This window comes from Galleria mellonella, unplaced genomic scaffold, assembly GCF_026898425.1.
Source record: "Galleria mellonella isolate WM207_F2 unplaced genomic scaffold, CSIRO_AGI_GalMel_v1 utg133, whole genome shotgun sequence".
Lineage (NCBI taxonomy): Eukaryota > Metazoa > Arthropoda > Insecta > Lepidoptera > Pyralidae > Galleria > Galleria mellonella.
In genome coordinates this window covers 4592906-4613239 of record NW_026441990.1, presented here as the reverse complement: position 1 = coordinate 4613239, position 20334 = coordinate 4592906, and the positions used below count along the sequence as shown (strand labels likewise).

Genomic DNA, 20334 nt, shown 5'->3' with positions numbered 1-20334 from the left:
CCAGGGGGAATAGCATGGAGGTCGACCTGATACGGTATATTGATAGGAATGGGGACTAAACTCCTCATTACTAACAATCACTTCCCCCCAAACTATCGTGGTCAATTCTTGTAAAATTCCTCACCAAGGCCTAACTGACCTGCTTTCATTCTTACCTATCATCCCTCGCCGGTGCCCTGCCAGCGTTTACCGATAGCGCAGGCGGGGTTACCATGCCATTATCATCCCTCGAAAAAAAGCTTTTACCACCTTCACCTCACTTAGTTTTCGCGACGAATTATCTTTTAAAAACTCCATTATTTTTTTTAACAAGCAATTACTGTCACCAACTCACCATGCACGGGTCCAGACTCCATAATATCGTACATGATGTCCAGTTCCTTCTTCAGCTTGCCAGGCGGTCCAACCTTGTAGCGGGTTGTTCTCTCAGGGACGGAAGGTGTGCAGAAGATTGGCAGATTGTCACTCTTCGGTTTCACTGGACATTTCGTTACTTTAGCCTCGTAAGGGAAGCAATTGTCGTCCAATAATCTGTACATGTTAATATTATTATTATACAAAGATGATAGAGAAATTACAGAAGATGTTTGTTTGATGGCTGTATTGTAAATAATGTAGGTATCTTATATATCCGAGCACTTTTCTGTTAGATGTGGTGGGATATCGTTCCCTAGATGTAAGGCGACTTGTCTCTCTGTTGGATTACTTGTACAATACAATCACTACATAGTATAAAACAAAGTCGCTGTCTGTCCGTCCCTATGTATGCTTAAATCTTTAAAACTACGCAACGGATTTTGAAGCGGTTTTTTTAATAGATAGAGTGATTCAAGCGGAAGGTTTATATGTATAATATTGTAGAGAAACATTGATAAATTTAGAGGTTTCTAATGTGATGTCGTAAATAAATACATTTTTTGCGCTTACATTGCAAACGCTGGCTGAACCCCACGGTAAATCAAAATAATGTACTACAATATTATTCACTTTAAAAACCTTTTTAAAGTGTAAAATACAATTGTTGACTTTAACAAAAAAGTTGGCGATGGTATATGTCTATTTCTTAAGGATATCCAACAATAACCATTTATCCTTTACATTTTACGGGAAAAATGGCTTTACGAAGTGATTTTAAGCAATACAGCATTAATTTTTATCCAATTAAGTATTAAGTACCTTAAATACATTGTTCATTTAATATAGATCAATATGGCTCTTTACAGCATGTAATTTAAAAAATTCAAAAAATTCAAAATTCAAAAATCATTTATTCATGAAGGACATTTTAGCCGCTTATGAACGTAAAATTTTTACATTATAATTTTATTTTTTTCCCTACCGTCCAGTTCGGTATATAGATCCAATTGAGAAGAACTGGCAAGAAACTCAATTGAATTACTTTTTTTTTAAAGCCAGTTTATTTACAATGTTTATTTATATAGGTGTCTATGTCTAACATTAAATGAAAATTCAGTGCATGAACAACTATTGCCATGCACACTCGTCATTTAATCGTTTAGTGAGTAATGAATATGATTTAACAGATGTTTTGAATTTATTTAAGATATTCCTTTGGTATCTTAGATTTAAATGACCTATTAACTTTTTCTAAACGATACTTGGGGACAGCAAGTTTCAAATTAATATTTAATATTATATAATATATAATATTTTAAATTAATATTTCCGGTGATGACATTGCACATTACCGTGCGAAGCCGGGCCGGGGCACTAGTTAGAGGAATAAAGTACAAAGTACGAAGGCGTTACGTCTGTTCAGTGAGGCAGTATCGAGTTTCGAACTGAACTTTTTTCATTGTACTGCCACAGAGTTTCGCAGAGTGGTGACAAATTACGCAGAAATGCATTTTTAATATTTATTTTTTATAGTACAATTAGATTTTTTTTATTCTAACTATTATTTTCCCATTATTGTATTATTATAATGATTAAATTTTTTTTAGTTTTGTTCAGTGCATTGGTAAATCTGCAAAGCTCACAGAAAAATATGTATATATATATATATATATTATAAATAAATAAATTATGCTAGATATCATTCAAGTCCACTCCTTGTCCATCAATTTGAAGTGTCTATAATTTAAAATATTGTTCCACTAAAACAAAACATTACTTAAATCGTGAAAAAACCAAATTATTATATTTATTATTATGATTTTTTGATCAAAACCTAAACTTCTGAAGCCCTAACCTAATCTTCTAATTCTTATTTTTTAATCGATTTCAAAATAGAAGTAAGATCTCAATACTGTTTCTGTTTTTTTTTATGTTACCTCATAATTTCGTTATCTATAAATTGATTAGGTTAATTTTTTTTTATCTAAATCAAATTGGTCCCAGAGATTTTTTTATTTCGAAAACGGTTTAATAGTTTAGTTTTTAAATAAAAATTACTGGTCTTATCATTATTGAAGTAATGCTTTTTTTTTTGTGGAACAAAATCTTACTTAATTTATTTTAGAAACCCAATTTATAATTATCGACCTTATGGATCCGGCATGGGCGATATCAAACTTGGTGTATGAGTAAGTAACACCAATATAGATAATGACCTATTTTCATAAGTCGTTAGAGGGAGGCACCTTCTTAAAACCTTGCCCAGGAACGCCAGGTACACTAATGACGGTCCTAGGTGACGTCTCACAGGGAACATCGAATGACGGTTGAATAATGCAGCTTATAGTGGCGTTCTTTCCGAGAAGTTGCTGAGACGCCTTACTATAATCTATTATTATTATTATAATTTCTATCTATTCTCCTTTAACCAAAGGTTGTCTGTAAGAGATTGTCCTAGCGATAAGACCGCCTTTTTTACCTTTATGTGTATATTTCAATCTGTATTTATGTTACTGTATTTCACTTGAATTATTCATTTGTCATTGTATATTTTTGTTTATAGTGCAATAAAGAGTTAAATAAATGAATATGATCTACTTATATTCCATCATCTCATATTTAATGATGACTTTATACCAGAGTCCTGTACATGAATCGTTTGCTTGGGTGCTTTTGTCTTGTTTTTCTCCCGTGAAACAGTTGTGTTTGCATGACTGCGTTTCGATTTGAAGGGTGATATATGGCAATAAAATTATAGGGTACAGAGTCATAACACCTTATTCCTCAGGAATGGCAACGCATGAAGGGTATTATGGGCGACACAGTATAGTCTGTTATGTCCATGATACTGATCGTATTTATAGGTGACGATTATTATTTTCCATTTAAGTGGACCGTCTAAAAAAAAAGAATAATTAAGCATGAACAACATCATGAATCTGATGTCTATGGTAATACAATAAGGCATTTCCACTCCTGAGAATTTCTTAATCCTCTATTAAAAAGTTTACGTACCCATCTTCCCTAACGTAGTTCCACGCAGCATCAATATGGCCTCCATCACATCCCCTCTGGTACCGCCTGTTGCAAGACAGAAGTGTCTGTGGACTGAGCAGTATTTTCTCCATGCCGTTTGACTGGATTGCAAATCTGAAAAATAAATTTAGCAGCGTTTAAATTTGAAACATAGATATTTACCTACCTACATATTAGGTATGCAATTTTAATAAAGATGTTAATACTTTTTGTTAAATAACATTCAAGAAATAAAAAAAAATTACGTAGTAAACAGAATTTTTAATTACCTAACAACAAATTAAATAAATAAATAAAAAAAAACTTTTTTTTTCTTATATATAATTGAACCATAAATTACATTTAAAAAAAAAAAACAAAATTTGTTTTCTTAAATATAATTGTGAGAGTCTAAAAAGTGATAAATAAAGACATTAATTAATTTCTATTCTATATTATTATTTTATGATAGTTGCATGTACAAAAATGTTACATAGTTCTGTTTATATTTTAAAAGAGTAACTGTTGTGTTTCTTGTGGGCTCTTTTCGACATATAACGTTCCGAACCTTGCAGTATAGATTAAAAAAAATAATGACGATTTAAATGTGCTTTTAAACAAGTCTATTTGAATAAACATCTTTTCTATGGACTTTTTTTTTTCATTTATTGCGACTTAGGCGAAAGCCATCAGCCAAAAAGTAACAATTACAATGTAACAGAACATAAAATTACAAGACAAATTACAAAAATTACAATGGTTATTTTTTTTTCCATAGACTATTGTCTTTTTTTTATCTGCCATTTTTTTTTCTTATTTTCGATTTTTATTTTTTAATAAACACCCAAGAAACAAGCTCAGTGTTAGTTTCCTAAACCTGACAACGTCGTGATGTCTGGGTTTTTCCAGCGCATGCCACTTCACAAATTGTAAGCACTAATTACCGCTGAATAATTAAAAGCGTCGGTTATTCGACACTGAAGCTAAAAAGCAAAATTAGCGTCCGCCGTTAATTAGGATTTGTTTAGATTGAGCGGAGTGCATGGTGGCATGCACTGTAATATTTTCTCTTTGTTTATCTAATTCTGCACGCATCATATAGGTCTGCTCTAGATAACTGCGACTGATTTATGCCGTGTTAGTAATTTGTATTCTCATAAAATTCTAAACTTGTTTTTTTTTTCTGTTCGAAAAAAGCAACAGTCAAATCACTTATAGATATTTACTTTTGTAGAAAAATAAAATCATGTGGTTACATTATTTATATTATATAATTGTGAATTTAAATAAATAAATAAAATATTGTCTCAATATATAGATTAATAATTTAAATAACTATATGTGGGACTAAGTCACATTAGAATTAGACATTTTTTGAAAATGGTTTATCAAAAATCTTCACGGGATATTATAGTGTTTATATTCATATTGAAAAATTAATAATACGATATATGGTATAGGAAAAAGATTAGATAATTCTTTTATCTAATTTGCAAAAATTGGTATGAACGTATAGGCATAGAAAAAATATTACGTTTTGCTTTTTTTAATCTAAAAACTGATCATAAACTTAAGATACGGTTATTGTAACAGATTTAAAATGTAGGCAATCTATTTGAAATTATTTATAATTGTAAGAAAATCATAATAATTTTAAACAAATCTGCACGGGATCAATAAAACATATTTTTTTTTATTGGTGGTTATTAAAAAAAAAAATGGATCAGAATTGGCAAAGGTATAATAAAACACAATGCTTAATTTGTACCAAGAAATTTTTAATTATATTACTTCAACAATTGGTGAAATTTAAATATGTAATTGTAACTTATACTTTTCTACTTAACTTACTTTCTTAGTATATTATAATTAATTTATAACTATAATAATTTTTGTAATTTATCTTGTAATTTTATATTGTTACCTTGTAATTGTTACTTTTTGGCTGATGGCTTTCGCCAAAGTCACAATAAATGAAAAAAAAAAAAAACACAATGCTTAATATAGAAAACTTTCAAAGTTAGAGTGAATAAGCACTATTTCAGTTTGACATCATCGTCGATTAAGATCAGGTAAGATTGTAGTCAACGCGCACAAATTTAATATCTATAAAAAAAAAAAAAACAATAGACAACCTCCTTTATTGTGACCTGTTAAAAATAGCATTATCATCAATGAAATGGCGCGAAGTTTTTACTGAATTCTAAATTTAAAATTATTAATGAAATAAATCATTCCACGGCACGATTTAGTCACGCCCGGTCTATTATGAATGGGTCTCAACGTAAACACAGACGACGCGGCATTAGCTCCTGTTTGTTTACTTGTTCACCCACCCTTGAAGTGAGCTCACCGTCATATTCAATTGCATTGCATAATACAAACGCTGTGCTTCACAATTTACACGTGGATGACGTTATTTTGTATTTACATCATCTTTATTATAAAAATGAATCGCTAAATACATTGTTAAGTGCGAAATTCGAGAACGATTGGATAAATTTTGAATATTTTCAACCGATTTTAAAAAGAAGGCAGTTCTCAATTCGATTGTATTTATTTGTTTATTACTCTTAACTGAATCAGTTCTAAATTGATTTGCTTTTTTTTTTTAATGAAAGGATATACTTGGAGATTGGTCTCAATTTTATCAATATTGATTCACTAACTTTATTTTTAAATCTAAATGTTTTGCTTAATGTTTTGTAAGTAACGGCGAAATTTCCATTGGAAACAGTGAACAGATAAAAGGCCTGTATAAAAGCCAAAGGTGACCATTTGGAATAGATTTTTTTTTTATTTTTTATTTTATTTTTGCTGAGACTTTAGTCATTTAATAAATATGTTAGTATAAATTTTAGTAATATTACATTATTTCATTAAAAAAAAAAATGCATTTTCATTTGTAAAAGAACTTATGGCTAAATAACTTAAATAACTATATACATATGTATGTAGTTATTTGACTATCTACTGAGAAACAGGCGCAACTAAATCTATGTAAAATTTATTAATTATTATGTAATATTTTATACAACTTAGAATGGCAAACAAGCTGAGGGTCCACCTGATGGAAAGTGGTAATCGTCGCCTATAGACATGAGCAGTACCATGGACATAACAGAGTATACTGTTTCGCCCATGATACCCCCCATGCGTTGCCATTCCCGAGGACTCATGTGTTATTCCTCTGTCCCCTGTAAACTCACTGCCATATCCCACCCTTCAATCCGAAACACAGCCATGCAAACACAATGTTTGTGGTCGAACTCGTCCAAAACAAGTCGATCGATTTTTATGAAATTTTTTATGTGTATTTTAATGAGAATAGCTCGTAGCTATACTTAATACCGCTACGTGATTAGGATGTCCCTATCTCTAATTTATATGACAGAACAACCGGATCACCTTGTATATGTACAAAACAATATCTGACTCCAAGTATATCGAACCGGTGTAATCAACAAGTTTCCAACGATAATTGGATTTTAGTTATGCATTTTAATATGATACAGTAAAGTAGATAGAATATTATCTATCGGAGTGTACAAATATTTAATATTCATAAGGAAAGGAACGTATCAGCTTATTATAAATAAAAGTAACTATACTGTAGGCTTATCCTAAGATACGTATTAAGGCCGATTGCAAACGTTAAAAAAGTAAAACAAAAGTTCCACAAAAAAGTCGACTTCAGTTGTGGCAAGACAAGTTATTTTGATTTCGAAATTAAATTACAGAACCGATTTTGATGAAATTTCTAAGAGACCAATATGTATGTATTTTTTTTAATGGATGATAATGAAATGATATTCAGTTTATAATTACTGCTCTCCATCCAAAGGTGGCCTGGAAGAGATCGCTCTTAGCAATAAGGTCGCCCATTGTTTTCTCATTGTGATTATTTCTTGTAATTATTTATATTTATAATAAGTTTACTATTGTAATCTTTTTGGAGGAAACAATAAAGAGTATCTATCCCTGTCTGCGCTAACAGTATACGCTGGTGGGACATCAGTGAGGGATGATAGGTGGGATGAAAGGGCATATAATAATACACCTAGAATTCAGCACGACAGTTTCCAGGGGGGACCACGTGGAGGTCGACCTGATAGAGTATATTGCTAGCAATGGAACTGGTAGTCCCTATTACTAACAATCCCTTTTCCCCCTAATATATAAGTATTAGGCATGGGTAATATGGGTACCGATCCGATATTTATATATTGGATTCTCCTAGACATTGATGACGGAAAAAAGGTCATCACCCATCTCGATATCGCCCATATCGGTTGGATATTTATTTTTGAATATGTTAAAAGTTTGCTAGCTAGAGGCATTTGTCGACTGTTGTCCTTGTAGTGAACTTAATTCTCGGAATAACAATATTATTTACATGAATAGAGCCTTTGCAATAAGCAATAAATCTCTAAAAATAGTTTTTGTATAAGGCATAAACAATTGAAAATTGTCATTTAGGTACAATGACAATGTAAATACCTATTTATTTACTGTTTATTTGTCTGGGTCAAAACGCCCAATGCCGAAACTCGCGCAGTGATAAAAACACAAGATGGAGGGTCCACGTTCGAAATTCAAATACTATGTGTGTAACTGTGTAGATTTACAAAACATCTCGATATCCGTAGTGTGTTTTGTCACGATCGAAGTTACTTTTTTTTGTAGAGCAAAATGTTTGGTACATTTTCAAGCGATTTCAAGAAAAGGACGACGTTCTCAATTAGGTTGTATGTTTTTTTTTATTTAACCATTTAATAGCTTAACGCCAATCGGCAATTATTGTCATAATTATTGTATTATTTCTGACTACCATTTGTAAATTTATAATTTAAGATTGTATTGCATAAAAACCTACTTGAATTGTTAATATCAGTTATTTTATTTAATATCGAAGTTACTCAATCGATATTGATACAATTTTTATGGAACCAATTTGTATGTATTGTATAATAACCTTTCAGAAAAAAAAAGAATTATCCAAATCGGTTTAGATTTGATGGAGTTATAAAGTAACGAACATAACACATACAACCGAATTGTGAACCTTTTTCTTTTTGAAGTCGTATAAAAACGAGTTTCTTTTCTTGATTTATCTATACTTTTAGTGTCAATTTAAGGGCAGCTCGGTTTAATACTTTTTTATACCACGAAGGTGCCGATCAAGCATACAGAACGTCTGATGGTAAACGGTAACTGTAGCTTATGGACGCTGGCAACACTAGGGGTGTGTCACGTGCGCGTGTTGGTGTTGAGATCCTAAAGGAACCTTAATATACCTTTTTCAAAAAAAGCAAAGAGCCCATTCCACAATCTGAGCGTTTATGGAGGAAACATCTCTGAAATCGCACAGTACGTGGTCATTTAGATTCTATTCGTAGCGTGTGACGTTGAATTCTTTTATTCCCTGTTGATGGCGAGTAGGGTGATGATTCTGTACTAATATAATAAAGATGAAAGGTTTGTTTGTTTGTTTATTTATAATAGATAAACTTAAAAACTACTCAACTGATTTTAAAAATTCTTTCACCTATACAAAGCTACGTTATTAGCAGTAACATATACTATATGTTATTTTCTAAAATTCTATTTATCCGTGTAAAGTCAGGTCGGACCTCTAGTAATATATAAAACCGTTATTCCCTTATTCATAATATGTCAAATCTCTCATTAACCTATTTTAGCTATTAAACTGTTTTGTCTCTTTCTTTTATACAAAATTCCCAATTTGAAAGAGAGTGACAAAACAGTGTAATAGTTAAAATAGGTTTATAAAACATTTTAGTTTTTATGAATAAGGGGGTTAGATTTTAAAAGCTCAAAATAAACTCCGGGGGGCGATTAAAATGTTGAAGCTACAGTGCCCTACAATAAGCTCGCCCCGTGTACGAGTGCCCTAACTAAATGAAACGTAACCAAGTGTCCACATAGGAACGTCGACGACACTCGCCTATTTTTAGTCGCACTCAAGTTAACAAGATGACGTCTTGCGTTGCGCTCGAGTGCAACGAGTCAGGTTACCGAGTAGTTCTAGAACTGGAGCCTTTTAAAATAAAAATAGACATATATGTATGTATATTAATTAATACAAAAAATACGCATTCGAGTATTCTAACACTTTCATAAGGTTGACTGGGTGAGAATGCTTTTAGCATTAAGTTTGCTTCGTACAGGATCATGTACTAAGGAATATGTATCTAATTTTAATATGAAAGTAGGGGGGGGGGGGATGTTAAAAACGGGGAGTAGCATCTCTGTTTTTAATGCAATTTAAAATGACAAGCTACCGTCCCACTATTCGTAGACAGAAAATGGTAAGTCACCTATAGACATGAACAGCACCACTGACACAGAGAATATGTTTATAAATGACAACCCAGCTTGCACTACCGGTACACACTAGCAGGACATTAGTGAGGGATGAGGATAAAATGTACCTTTGAAGTTAATGTACCTCACCATTACATTATATTTATTTATAATTTAAAATAATTTAATCACAATTTCCATTATTTATATTATATTATTATTTATATCGTTAATATCTTTACTCATTCAATGACATTTAATAAATTAATTCTATTTTAATGTTTATCAAACACAAGGCATGCTGTGGTTGCCTATACTCGTAAATGTAAGAACAGTTAGATCTAATCTACCAGTGTATTGTACTGAAATGTTTCGCTGTATCTTATGTTGGTAATACTATAAATAAATAAATAAACTGACCTGTCAGACACAACGGTAGCGATGGTCACCGCCCAGTCTGAGCCGCACCAGCCCTGATCGATGACCGGCGAGATGTAATCACGCCACTTGGTCCTGCAATCGAATTCATTCGGATAGACGATGTTCTTGTCATATCTGATAGAGCCCATACGTTTCGTTTCCACAGTCAGCGGGAATGTACCTGTGAAGAGTATAAAATTTATTTAATTGTTTTATTTCATTAATACTTTATTGTAGACACTAATATTATAAAAAAAAAATATGACAGAGGTAAACAAATGTACAAAGGCGAGCTTAGCTCTAAAAGAGTTCTCCTCCAACATAACCTAAAGTGGAGGGGGGGGGGGAAGGGATTGTTAGTAATGGAGACTGAGAATCCCATTGCTAGCAATATACCCAACCAGGTCGACCTCTTCGCGGTTCTTCCTGAAAACTATCATGGTCGATACCTGATGAATTCATCATGATGGGCTAACTGGCCTGTTTTCATTCTCATCTATCACCCTTCACTGGTGCTCCACCAGAGTATCACGTTTGCACAGGCGGGGTTACCATACCATTTTCATCCAAAAAAAAAACCCAAAGTGGAGAGGAGCGTCAGCGGGCGTCAACGAGCGTCAGCGGGTAGAGCGGTGTACAATATTGTGACAATTTTCGAATTTTCAAACAAAGAACTAGACGAACTTAAGTTTATACATAACTAATTCTATTGCCATCATCATCATGTTAGCCTTTAAACCTCTACTGCTGAACACAAAACCTCCCCCTTGGGGGGTTTTGCCAGTAGTTGCTACGCTTTGGCAGGCAAATTGGCACCCGCAGTTAGGCTTTGGAGATGTTTTAAGAGTGACGCTGCTGTTTTTTTTTACAACAGTAGGCAAACGAGCCTGCGGCTCACTTAATGGTAAGTGACTACCGCCGCCCATGATCACTTACAACACTAACGGCATTGCAGTTGTACTGGTGGCCTTTTAAAAAGGAGTATATTCTTTTCTTGAAGGTTTTTTTTTGATGGGTGAAAATGGTATGGTAACTCCGCCTGCACTAACGGGATACGCTGGTGGAACACCAGTGAAGGGTGATAGATGAGAATGAAAACAGGCCACTTACCCCAACATGCTGAATTCATCAAGAATTAATTATAATAGTTTCTAGGGAGAACCGCGAGGAGGTCGACCTGGTTGGGTATATTGCTAGCAATGGGATTCTCAGTCTCCATTACTAACAATCCCTTTCCTCCCAAGCGAGTTTATTTGTTAGTGTCTTAACGGTTTAACCAACACTATGACGATGACTCTATATACTTCGTGTACACTTTATACACTAGCTGTAAGGGATCATTACCATCATCACCTGCAGCAGCTGTCCACTGCTGAACACAGATCTCCCACTATTGGGGGGTTTTGCCAGTAGTTGCCAGTCTAGACAAGCGGGTTAGAAACCGCAGTTAGACTTTAGTGATATTTAAAGAGGGACGCTGCTGCCCATCCCTCGACCATTATGTTCCCTTAGTCGCCTCTAAACATCCACAGAAAAGAAAAGTCCAATTTTATGCTACACGGAATAGAATGTGGTTAAAGGTATGAAAATAAAGGTTGTCTGGAAAAGATTGCTTAGCGATAAGGCGGCCTTTTGTATCATTTCTCACTAATATTTATTGTATTTGTTATTTCTCTTTTTACTTGGTGCAATAAAGTGTAAATAAATAAATGAGCTACTTTAATGGAAGGATAGGAGATAGGCTATTTTTATATATTTAGTCACGCGACCAAGGTCTTTATATATTTAGTTATGCGGCCAAAGTCGGAGATAAAAGGTAGTAAATAAATACATTGTTATTCGTAGATATAGTATCTTTAAATCTTTAGGTTCACATCTATGAACTCGAAAGTAGAAACCAATAATAGTTTGCTCACGAACTTAGCGATAAACAATATAGAATAGAATTGAAAGCACTATAATACAGTAGGTGAAGTGAAAGTAAGTACCTAAAGTTCAGACTTTCTCTAGACGCATTTTGAAAGTCAACTTTAAACATTAGACGTTAGAATAGTTAATACATTGCAAACTTAGTATTGAGTATAGACCTATTATTAAATTATTTAGTATGAAACAAATAGTATTTGCAAGCGAAATCAATTGCAAACAAACAATGAACCGCTTGGTCTATTTTAGAACAATTGGTTTATTTTCACTTAAGCCAGAAACGATTTAATGTTGAAGTTGTTATACTGAGAAGTTTCTGCGACTTCGGCTGTATAGTAGTCGAACGTAATTCGCCAAGACAATGAGATGAATTGATACTATCGATAGGCCCGGATTTACATGGTCGTTTTTTTTCCACAATAAAACAGCTACAGCCCATACTGTACGTTAATAATGTAGTTTATTTATTTATTCTTTATAGACTACAATAAAAGTTCTTTATTCACGCTTCCGCGGATTAAAAAATTGCGACCCAATTCCTATATTCGCGGCTAAAGATTTCTATATTCACGGATCTAATCGGTACATTATTATTAAAAAGGATTAGGTATTCTTTGTAAACGCGTCGGCACATAGACTGATAAAAAAGTAAAAATTTGACGCGACTGAAGTCAGTGATTTTTTTTTGAGAAGCAAAATTTGCATGTTTGTTAGAAAAATAATATAAATAACTCACCCAACTTATATTTAATGCCATCCTTCAATTTCTTCCCGTAGAACTCGCTGTAGTTGGCGGCTCTCCACTTCTCGTTGCCGTAATTCACGCCATTGATAACATCCTCGGAGATCAGGCACACGTCCTGTTCACAGCTCCATTGCACCTCCTCAGGTCTGTCTGACTGGATGACGCATTCGCTGTAACAAGAGAAAATATAATTGTTGATACAAATACAAAGCAATTTTATGCAAATAGACTTGTTTACTAGCTCTTTTCAATCGATTTAAAAAGAAGAAAATTCTAAATTCGTTTGTATTGTTTTTTTTTTCTCATAACTCCTAAACTGACTTAGAAAATTATTTTATTATCTGAAAGGATATACCTTTAGATTAGTCCTATATAAATTTTAATTGTAATAAGTTTACTTAATAAATACTTATAAAAATAAATACTCTCCATCCAAAGGTTGCCTGGAAGAGATCGCTCTTAGCGATAAGGTCGCCCATTGTTTTCTCATTGTGATTATTTCTAGTAATTATTTATATTTATAGTAAGTTTACTATTGTAATCTCTTGGAGGAAACAATAAAGAGTATCTATCTATCTATCTACTTTAATTATTAGATATTTTTAATAACAGTTTAAAAAAATTTATATGTGTTTTTTAAATAAGAATAAATGTTACACATTCAATTTAGAAAACGAGACTATAAAAAACTTATAGAGACTATAGAACACTAGCCAGCAAATGTTCTTAGCTCATAACCTGTCATGAATTGAGAAAAATAGCAATTGATGGTATATCTTTCGTCCTCTTTTTGCTAATTATATTTGCATTTGGGGGAAAGGGATTGTTAGTAATGGAGACTGAGAATTCCATTGCTAGCAATATACCCAACCTGGCTGACCTCCTCGCGGTTCTCCCTGGAAACTATCATGGTTAATTTCTGATGAACTCATCATGATGGGCTAACTGGCCTGTTTTCATTCTCATCTATTACCCTTCACTGGTGCTCCGCCAGCTTATCCCGTTAGCGCAGGTGGGTTACCATACCATTTCCACACATAAAAAAAATATATTTGCATAAGAAGAAAAGAGACAACCATATGGTTTTGTGTTTTTATTTTATCATTCCTTCTATGTAATTCCTTGTTCTTAGATTTGTATTAAAGGAAACTTATTCCTTAACGTCAATCCTTAATCACACATATTTAAATAAATATGTGTGATTGCTTTCAAATCTTGGCCTTTTTTGTGTATTTCTTAATCTACGCCCTTTTTTTTGTATTACCACAGATTAATATAAGCACTAGTTATTACGGAGATCATGGTAGGTATGGTAATATGAATTGCAATTTATGAAAATATATACAAGTTTGAATTGTTAGAGAGACTTGCAGCCTTATAAAGTAGGCTGCCGAGGTCTCATCAAGATATATTGTAAAATAATACAAAATTATCATAAAACATACTATGTTATAACAAATTATAGATTCCCCTTGAGGGCTTTTCAAATAGCTTGGTAATAACATAAATGATATGGTTAATTTATGTTTTTATGTGTGTTGTGATGGAGTTAGATTACTTGTGTGAAGGTGGCGCCATCTAGTATCAAGGTAGTTTTGTACGTTAAGGAATAAATTGAACACCTATTATGTCTATCGGGAACGGGGGAGAGGGGTGAAAAAACAATAAATTATATATATTAAAAAAATAAATGCAAATATATACACAAGGGAAAAGAGCAACCCTCTTATTGATTTTCAACCAGACAAGAAGGAAGAAAGAAGACGCCACGCCGACATACACAGATCGTGTATGTCAGCTTAAAAGCAAGTGCCTCCGGAGTTGAAGTTGGGGCAAAGGGGTATGCCCCGAGGCCCCTACCTCGCCCGCCCCCGCCACATGGCGGGCAATGAGAAGACCTGGATTGATTGAATAAAATGGATAAAAATAAAATAGTATATACACTATATACACTGGCGGGGCGCAAGTGAAAGATGATAAGTAAAAACGATGCAGCTCAGTTGGCCCATTCTCATTTCATTCATTCTTCACTCGTCGAAATCTTTATTATTATTTTTTTGTATGTTCCCCGACTACTGGTAGACGTCTGAGCCGATCCGAAATTTGTTCTTTTTTTATTGAAAGGGTTTTCACATTAGTTCCGTAAAAAATTTGGAAATAATTAGGTTCAGTAGTTTAGTTTTTAAATAGCAAAATAGATGATTTTTTAAATAATATTTAAATAATAATATTTGATTTTGGCACGATTAAAGTCGATTTTTTTTTGTGAAATATTTATTATAATCTTAAATTATAATGGATGAAAATGGAATGGTAACCCCTCTGCTATCGATATACGTTAGCAAGGCACCAGCAAGGGAGGAACCGCAATGGTTTCCAGAAGGAACCACATGGAGTTCGAACTAACAAGATTTATGGTGGGGGGAAAGGGATTGTTAGTAATTGAGACTAAGAATCCCATTGCTAGCAATATATCCAACCAGGTAGATCTCCTCGCGTTACCCCCTGGAAACTATCATGGTTAATTTCTGATGAACTCATCATGATGGGCTAACTGGCCTGTTTTCATTCTCATCGATCACCCTTCACTGGTGCTCCGCTAGCGTATCCCGTTAGCGCAGGCGGGGTTACCATTCCATTTACACCCATAAAAAAAAAACTCCCTTAGTCGCCTCTTACGACACCTATGGGAAAGGAATAGCCAAGAATAGAATAGAATAGAAATCATTTATTCAAATAAACTTACATTGAAGCACTTTTAAAAAGTCATTACATTTTTTTTAATTTACCGCTCGTTCGGAAAGCTGTCTCATCACAAGAAGAACGAGCAAGAAACTTGCGTGATGCTCTTTTAAATAATTTTATTATTATTTTACATTTTTAAGTTTAATTGTGTGAATACAAACCACCAATTAGCACTAATTCAATTAAATACTCAAAAAGAAAAAAAAAATTGAATACATAACCAACTGGTTAAACAATTAATAAGAGGAAATCAGTCATAGTGATTAGAGCAGACCAGTCCCTACAAGCAGCACCCGTTCACGAGTATGACGGATGAGCCAGCCATCACTGCGCTCGACCATATTTTAGGGAGCCCAATGACCCGGCCCACCACGCCGCCACAAGTCTGGACATTTTAGTGAGCATGACTACTCAAAACACTAGACCACGTCAAAGCTACTCACAATTGCCATCTGATAGTTATAGTATTCACATTTTACATAAGAATGCATGCGGCAATTAATACAAAAAACCGCTACGCTTTCATATTTCTAAAATTAATCAATTAAATCAAGAAAGCAATGAGAAAATAAAATTATAACGTTGTATGCTAATAAACTAATTATTTACTTGATATGTTGTCATCTATGAATTCGTCTATCCTGTAATAGGCTTTCTTACATAAAAATTGTTTAATATAAGATTTGAATTGCCTCTCTGTCAGATTTAATGCAGATTCCGGCAGTTTATTATAAAATCTTATGCAATTACCATAGAATGAATTACTGATTTTGTGCAGACGGCATTTAGGTAAAATAAGCTTATTTATATTGCGTAAGTTTCTACTTGTACAGTCTTTGAGTTTTTTAAAACTCGCTAAGTTCTTCCGTGTATACATAATATTTTCATAAATGTATTGTGAAGTAACTGTGAGGATATTTGAGTCTTTAAAGCACTGACGTAATGACTCTCTTGAACCCATACCATAAATAGAACGTATGGCTCTCTTTTGTAAAACAAATATAGTATTTATATCGGCTGCTTTACCCCACAGCAGTATGCCATAAGACATTATGCTATGGAAATAACTAAAATATACAAGTTTAGCCGTCGCCACGTCTGTTAATTGCCTAATTCTTCTAATTGCATATGCAGCAGAACTGAGTCTACTGGCCAATTTTGAAATATGGGGCCCCCATTGTAATTTCGAGTCCACTGTTATACCTAAAAAAACTGTATCATTAACAAAATTTACTATTTCGTCATTAAGCAATATAGTAAAAGTAAAGCCAAACAGGCTTATTCTATGCCAGGACCTTTACAGCAACGTCAGGGCTAATTTATTTGAGATTAACCACGTGGTTTGCAAGGGGGATCGTGTGTAAGTCGATCTGACCACTAGATAAAACGACCACCTCTAATGCGATACAGGAAGTTATTGGATGCACGTGACGTGACATAAGATAGTTCTCGTATTTATGCAGATATCATGTTCTATCCATTCTAAATTAACTATATATGATTCCCACGGTTCATGGGAATCACATATAATCAGATATTGGACTCGCTGTAATAATATCTAATTACAGGATTGCGTCCTATTAACATATTATATTGGTGGGATATGGTAATGAAATTACAGGGTATAGAGGCATAAATAAATAAATAAATATATATATATATATATATATATATATATATATATATATATATATATATATATATATATATATATATATGTTATATATCCACGTCTCTATAGGCAACGGTTATTACTCGTAGCCTATTAGCTTATTAGCCATTTTCAGTTACATAAAAACAAAATACAGACCTCATGTTTATCGAAAATTTAGATTAGATAGCCTTTTTTAGCCGACTTCAAAAAAGGAGGAGGTTCTCAATACAGTTGTTTTTTTTTTATTTCGTTTCTTCATAACACTATCACTTATAAACAGACACGAAAAATTCTTTTTTATCTGATTCCTTCCTATCGGATTGGTCTTAAACAAACGACTCCTATGGGGAAAATTATTGTTAACAATAGGGTCTAAATGTCCCAACCTCAACCTCCATATGGCACCCCATGGACGTTATCGTAATAAGTTATTATTGAATTCGTCAAGATGGGCCGACTGACCTGTTTTCATCCTCGCGTATCATCCTGATGCCCCGCCAGTGTATACCTGCTGATATGCACTATCACGAAGGCGGAGTGTTTGTTCTTTTGTATCAATATATTTCTGATAATCATTTCTTTTCAGTTGAAATTGCATACCGAACTGTGCGGTAGATTCATAAAAAGATGACTGTTCAAAAATGCTTATAACTAAGTGCACTTAATTTTTTTTTATACAACTTAGAATGGCAAACAAGCTGACGGCCCACCTGATGGAAAGTGGTAACCGTCGCCTATAAACATGAGCAGTACCATGGACATAACAGAATATACTGTTTCGTCCATGATACCCCCCATGCGTTGCCATTCCCGAGGACTCAGATGTTATTTCTTTGTACCCTGTAAATTCACGCCATATCCCACCCTTCAAACCGAAGCACAGTTATGCAAACACAACTGTTTCACGGTTGAAACACGAATGGGACAGAGGTATCCAAGCAATCGACTTTTGTACAAAGTCTCCCTCTGATACTAAAATATTTTTAAAACCACAACTACTGTTAAGAAACTACAGTTATATTTTTTTTTTACGAATAAATCTCATCTATTTTCAAAATATTTTAAATGTTATTGTTTTTATCAAATAAAAAATAAGACTTCTGTCTGTCTGTATAGATTACTAACAATACAGACCACCTGCAGCGTAAACATACAATTAATCTCTGATCACAACGGTGATCTGCGTTTGTTTTGATGTTCAAAGTTATGACTTCATTGTTAAACTGGGCATAAGGTCACTTGCCAACTGATTGACATTACAAAGGGCTAGGTGAGCCTTACATTATAAACTTGACATGATGACACCCATAAACGGTGGGTGTTTTGTTTTTGAATTAAATTATGATTGATATTAATGGCGTTATTAATGATGTTATGATAACATAATTGTTGTTCAAACGATTTCCATAAAGGTGAGTCAAATTTGTTGTTATTTTTTACACGACTACAAAAAAAAAAGAAGCGTAATATTTTTTGTGTGGAGGAGGTAAGTATGTGACTTTATTTATTACACTATAACTTCTGAATGCATAAACCGATTTAAAGGTAATGTGTATATAGTTAAAATCCTTACAACGTTCTGAATGATATGGCTATACATTTTTTTTAGTATTTCGTTTCTTAATTGAGCAATCGTGTTTTCGACCGACTTGAAAAAGAAGGAGGTTCGTAATTCGATTGCATTTTTTTATGTTTGTTACCTTATAACTCCATCAGCTGCTGGACATAAGCCTCCCCCATAGACTACCATAAAGAACGGTCCTAAGCCACCTGCATGCACTGACTCCCTGCATTTGAAGTTGTCATTCCATCTACTGGGGGGTCGTCCTACTGCGTTTGCCCGTACGCGGTCGCCACTCAAGAACCTTCCTTCCATATCAGTCAAATTAAAGGATATACTTACAAATATTTCCATACAAATTTTATATTTAATTGATCTAAATAATTTAAAATTGTGTTAAATAAAAAAATGGACTTCAATTGTGTCAAAAGCCATTCAAAATTCAAAATTCAAAATTCAAAAATCATTTATTCATTACTTCGATCTAAAAATTAAACTACTGGATCGATTTTAATAAAATTTCTACGAAACGAAATTTTAATCATACCTATCCTTTTAGATAACAAAAAATATTTTCCAAATCGGAGATTTGTAACTGACGGAGTTATGAGGTAACAAACGTAAAAAAAAATACAATCGAATTGAGAGCCTTCTTCTTTTGAAGTCGGTTGGATGAAGAGCCAAGAATGAGGAAAGGGAAACAACCGTTTATATTATTAGAAAATTGTTTCATAAACATCACTCGCATAAACAAGGAAACCCATACTGTTTGTAATTCAATAATTCTGTACGTACGAGTATGTTATACAATTGTTAATTACTACTCGAACTAATATAATAATGAAAATCTTTTGCGGAAAATATTATATGTATAAATGAATCTTATATATACGAGTAGATAGAATTTTCCAAAATATTATGTTACTCTCTGAAAAATTTTTTTTATACAACTTAGAATGGCAAACAAGCTGACGGCCCATCGGATGAAAAGTAGTAACCTTCACTTATAGAAAATCCAACGTGCCTACGAGGAGGAAAAGGGGTTGTTAGCAATGGAGTTTGACAGCCCATTGCTAGCAATATGCCCTGGGGGGAAAGGGATTGTTAGCAATGGTGTTCGAAATTGCTAGCAATATTCTCTATCAGGTCGACCTCCACGTGGTTCCCCCTGGAAACCATCGTGAACAATTCTTGTTGAATTCGTCACGACGGGCTAACTGGCCTGCTTCATCCTCACCTATCATCTTTCACTGGTGCCCCGCCGGTGTATACCGATAGCGCGGGTGGGGTTACCATTCCATTATCACTCATGAAAAAAAAAACGTGCCGACGAAACATTTCCTCGTGAGTTGGTGAGTTATATCAAAGGCGCTCATAGTGAATTATAAATAATTATTTTTCTCATAGCATGACTTACATACCTTAATCAACATACGACTATGTGACAGCTATATTGCTTTATGTATGCTACCCAGTACAGGTATAGTATTCACACATTACGCAACAAGGAAGCATGCGGCAATCAATGGTAAAACTACTACACGCTAATCCAAATAAAGACATAAAAATGTTGTCAGCAAATTA

At 33.5% G+C, this 20334-nt stretch overlaps 1 protein-coding gene across 2 annotated transcripts in view; it reads right to left on the bottom strand.

The window, feature by feature from the left end:
* The window catches only part of LOC113511018 (uncharacterized peptidase C1-like protein F26E4.3), a 100679-nt gene that overhangs the window by 2833 nt on the left and 77512 nt on the right, over positions 1–20334 (bottom strand). For both annotated transcript variants that reach the window (XM_031911991.2, XM_026894575.3), the window contains exons 4-7: positions 12782–12960; positions 10120–10300; positions 3373–3507; positions 335–531 (exon numbers count right to left, since the gene is read on the bottom strand). In XM_031911991.2, coding sequence (XP_031767851.2) covers positions 335–531; positions 3373–3507; positions 10120–10300; positions 12782–12960 — 692 coding nt within the window. The remainder of the gene's footprint in view (positions 1–334; positions 532–3372; positions 3508–10119; positions 10301–12781; positions 12961–20334) is intronic.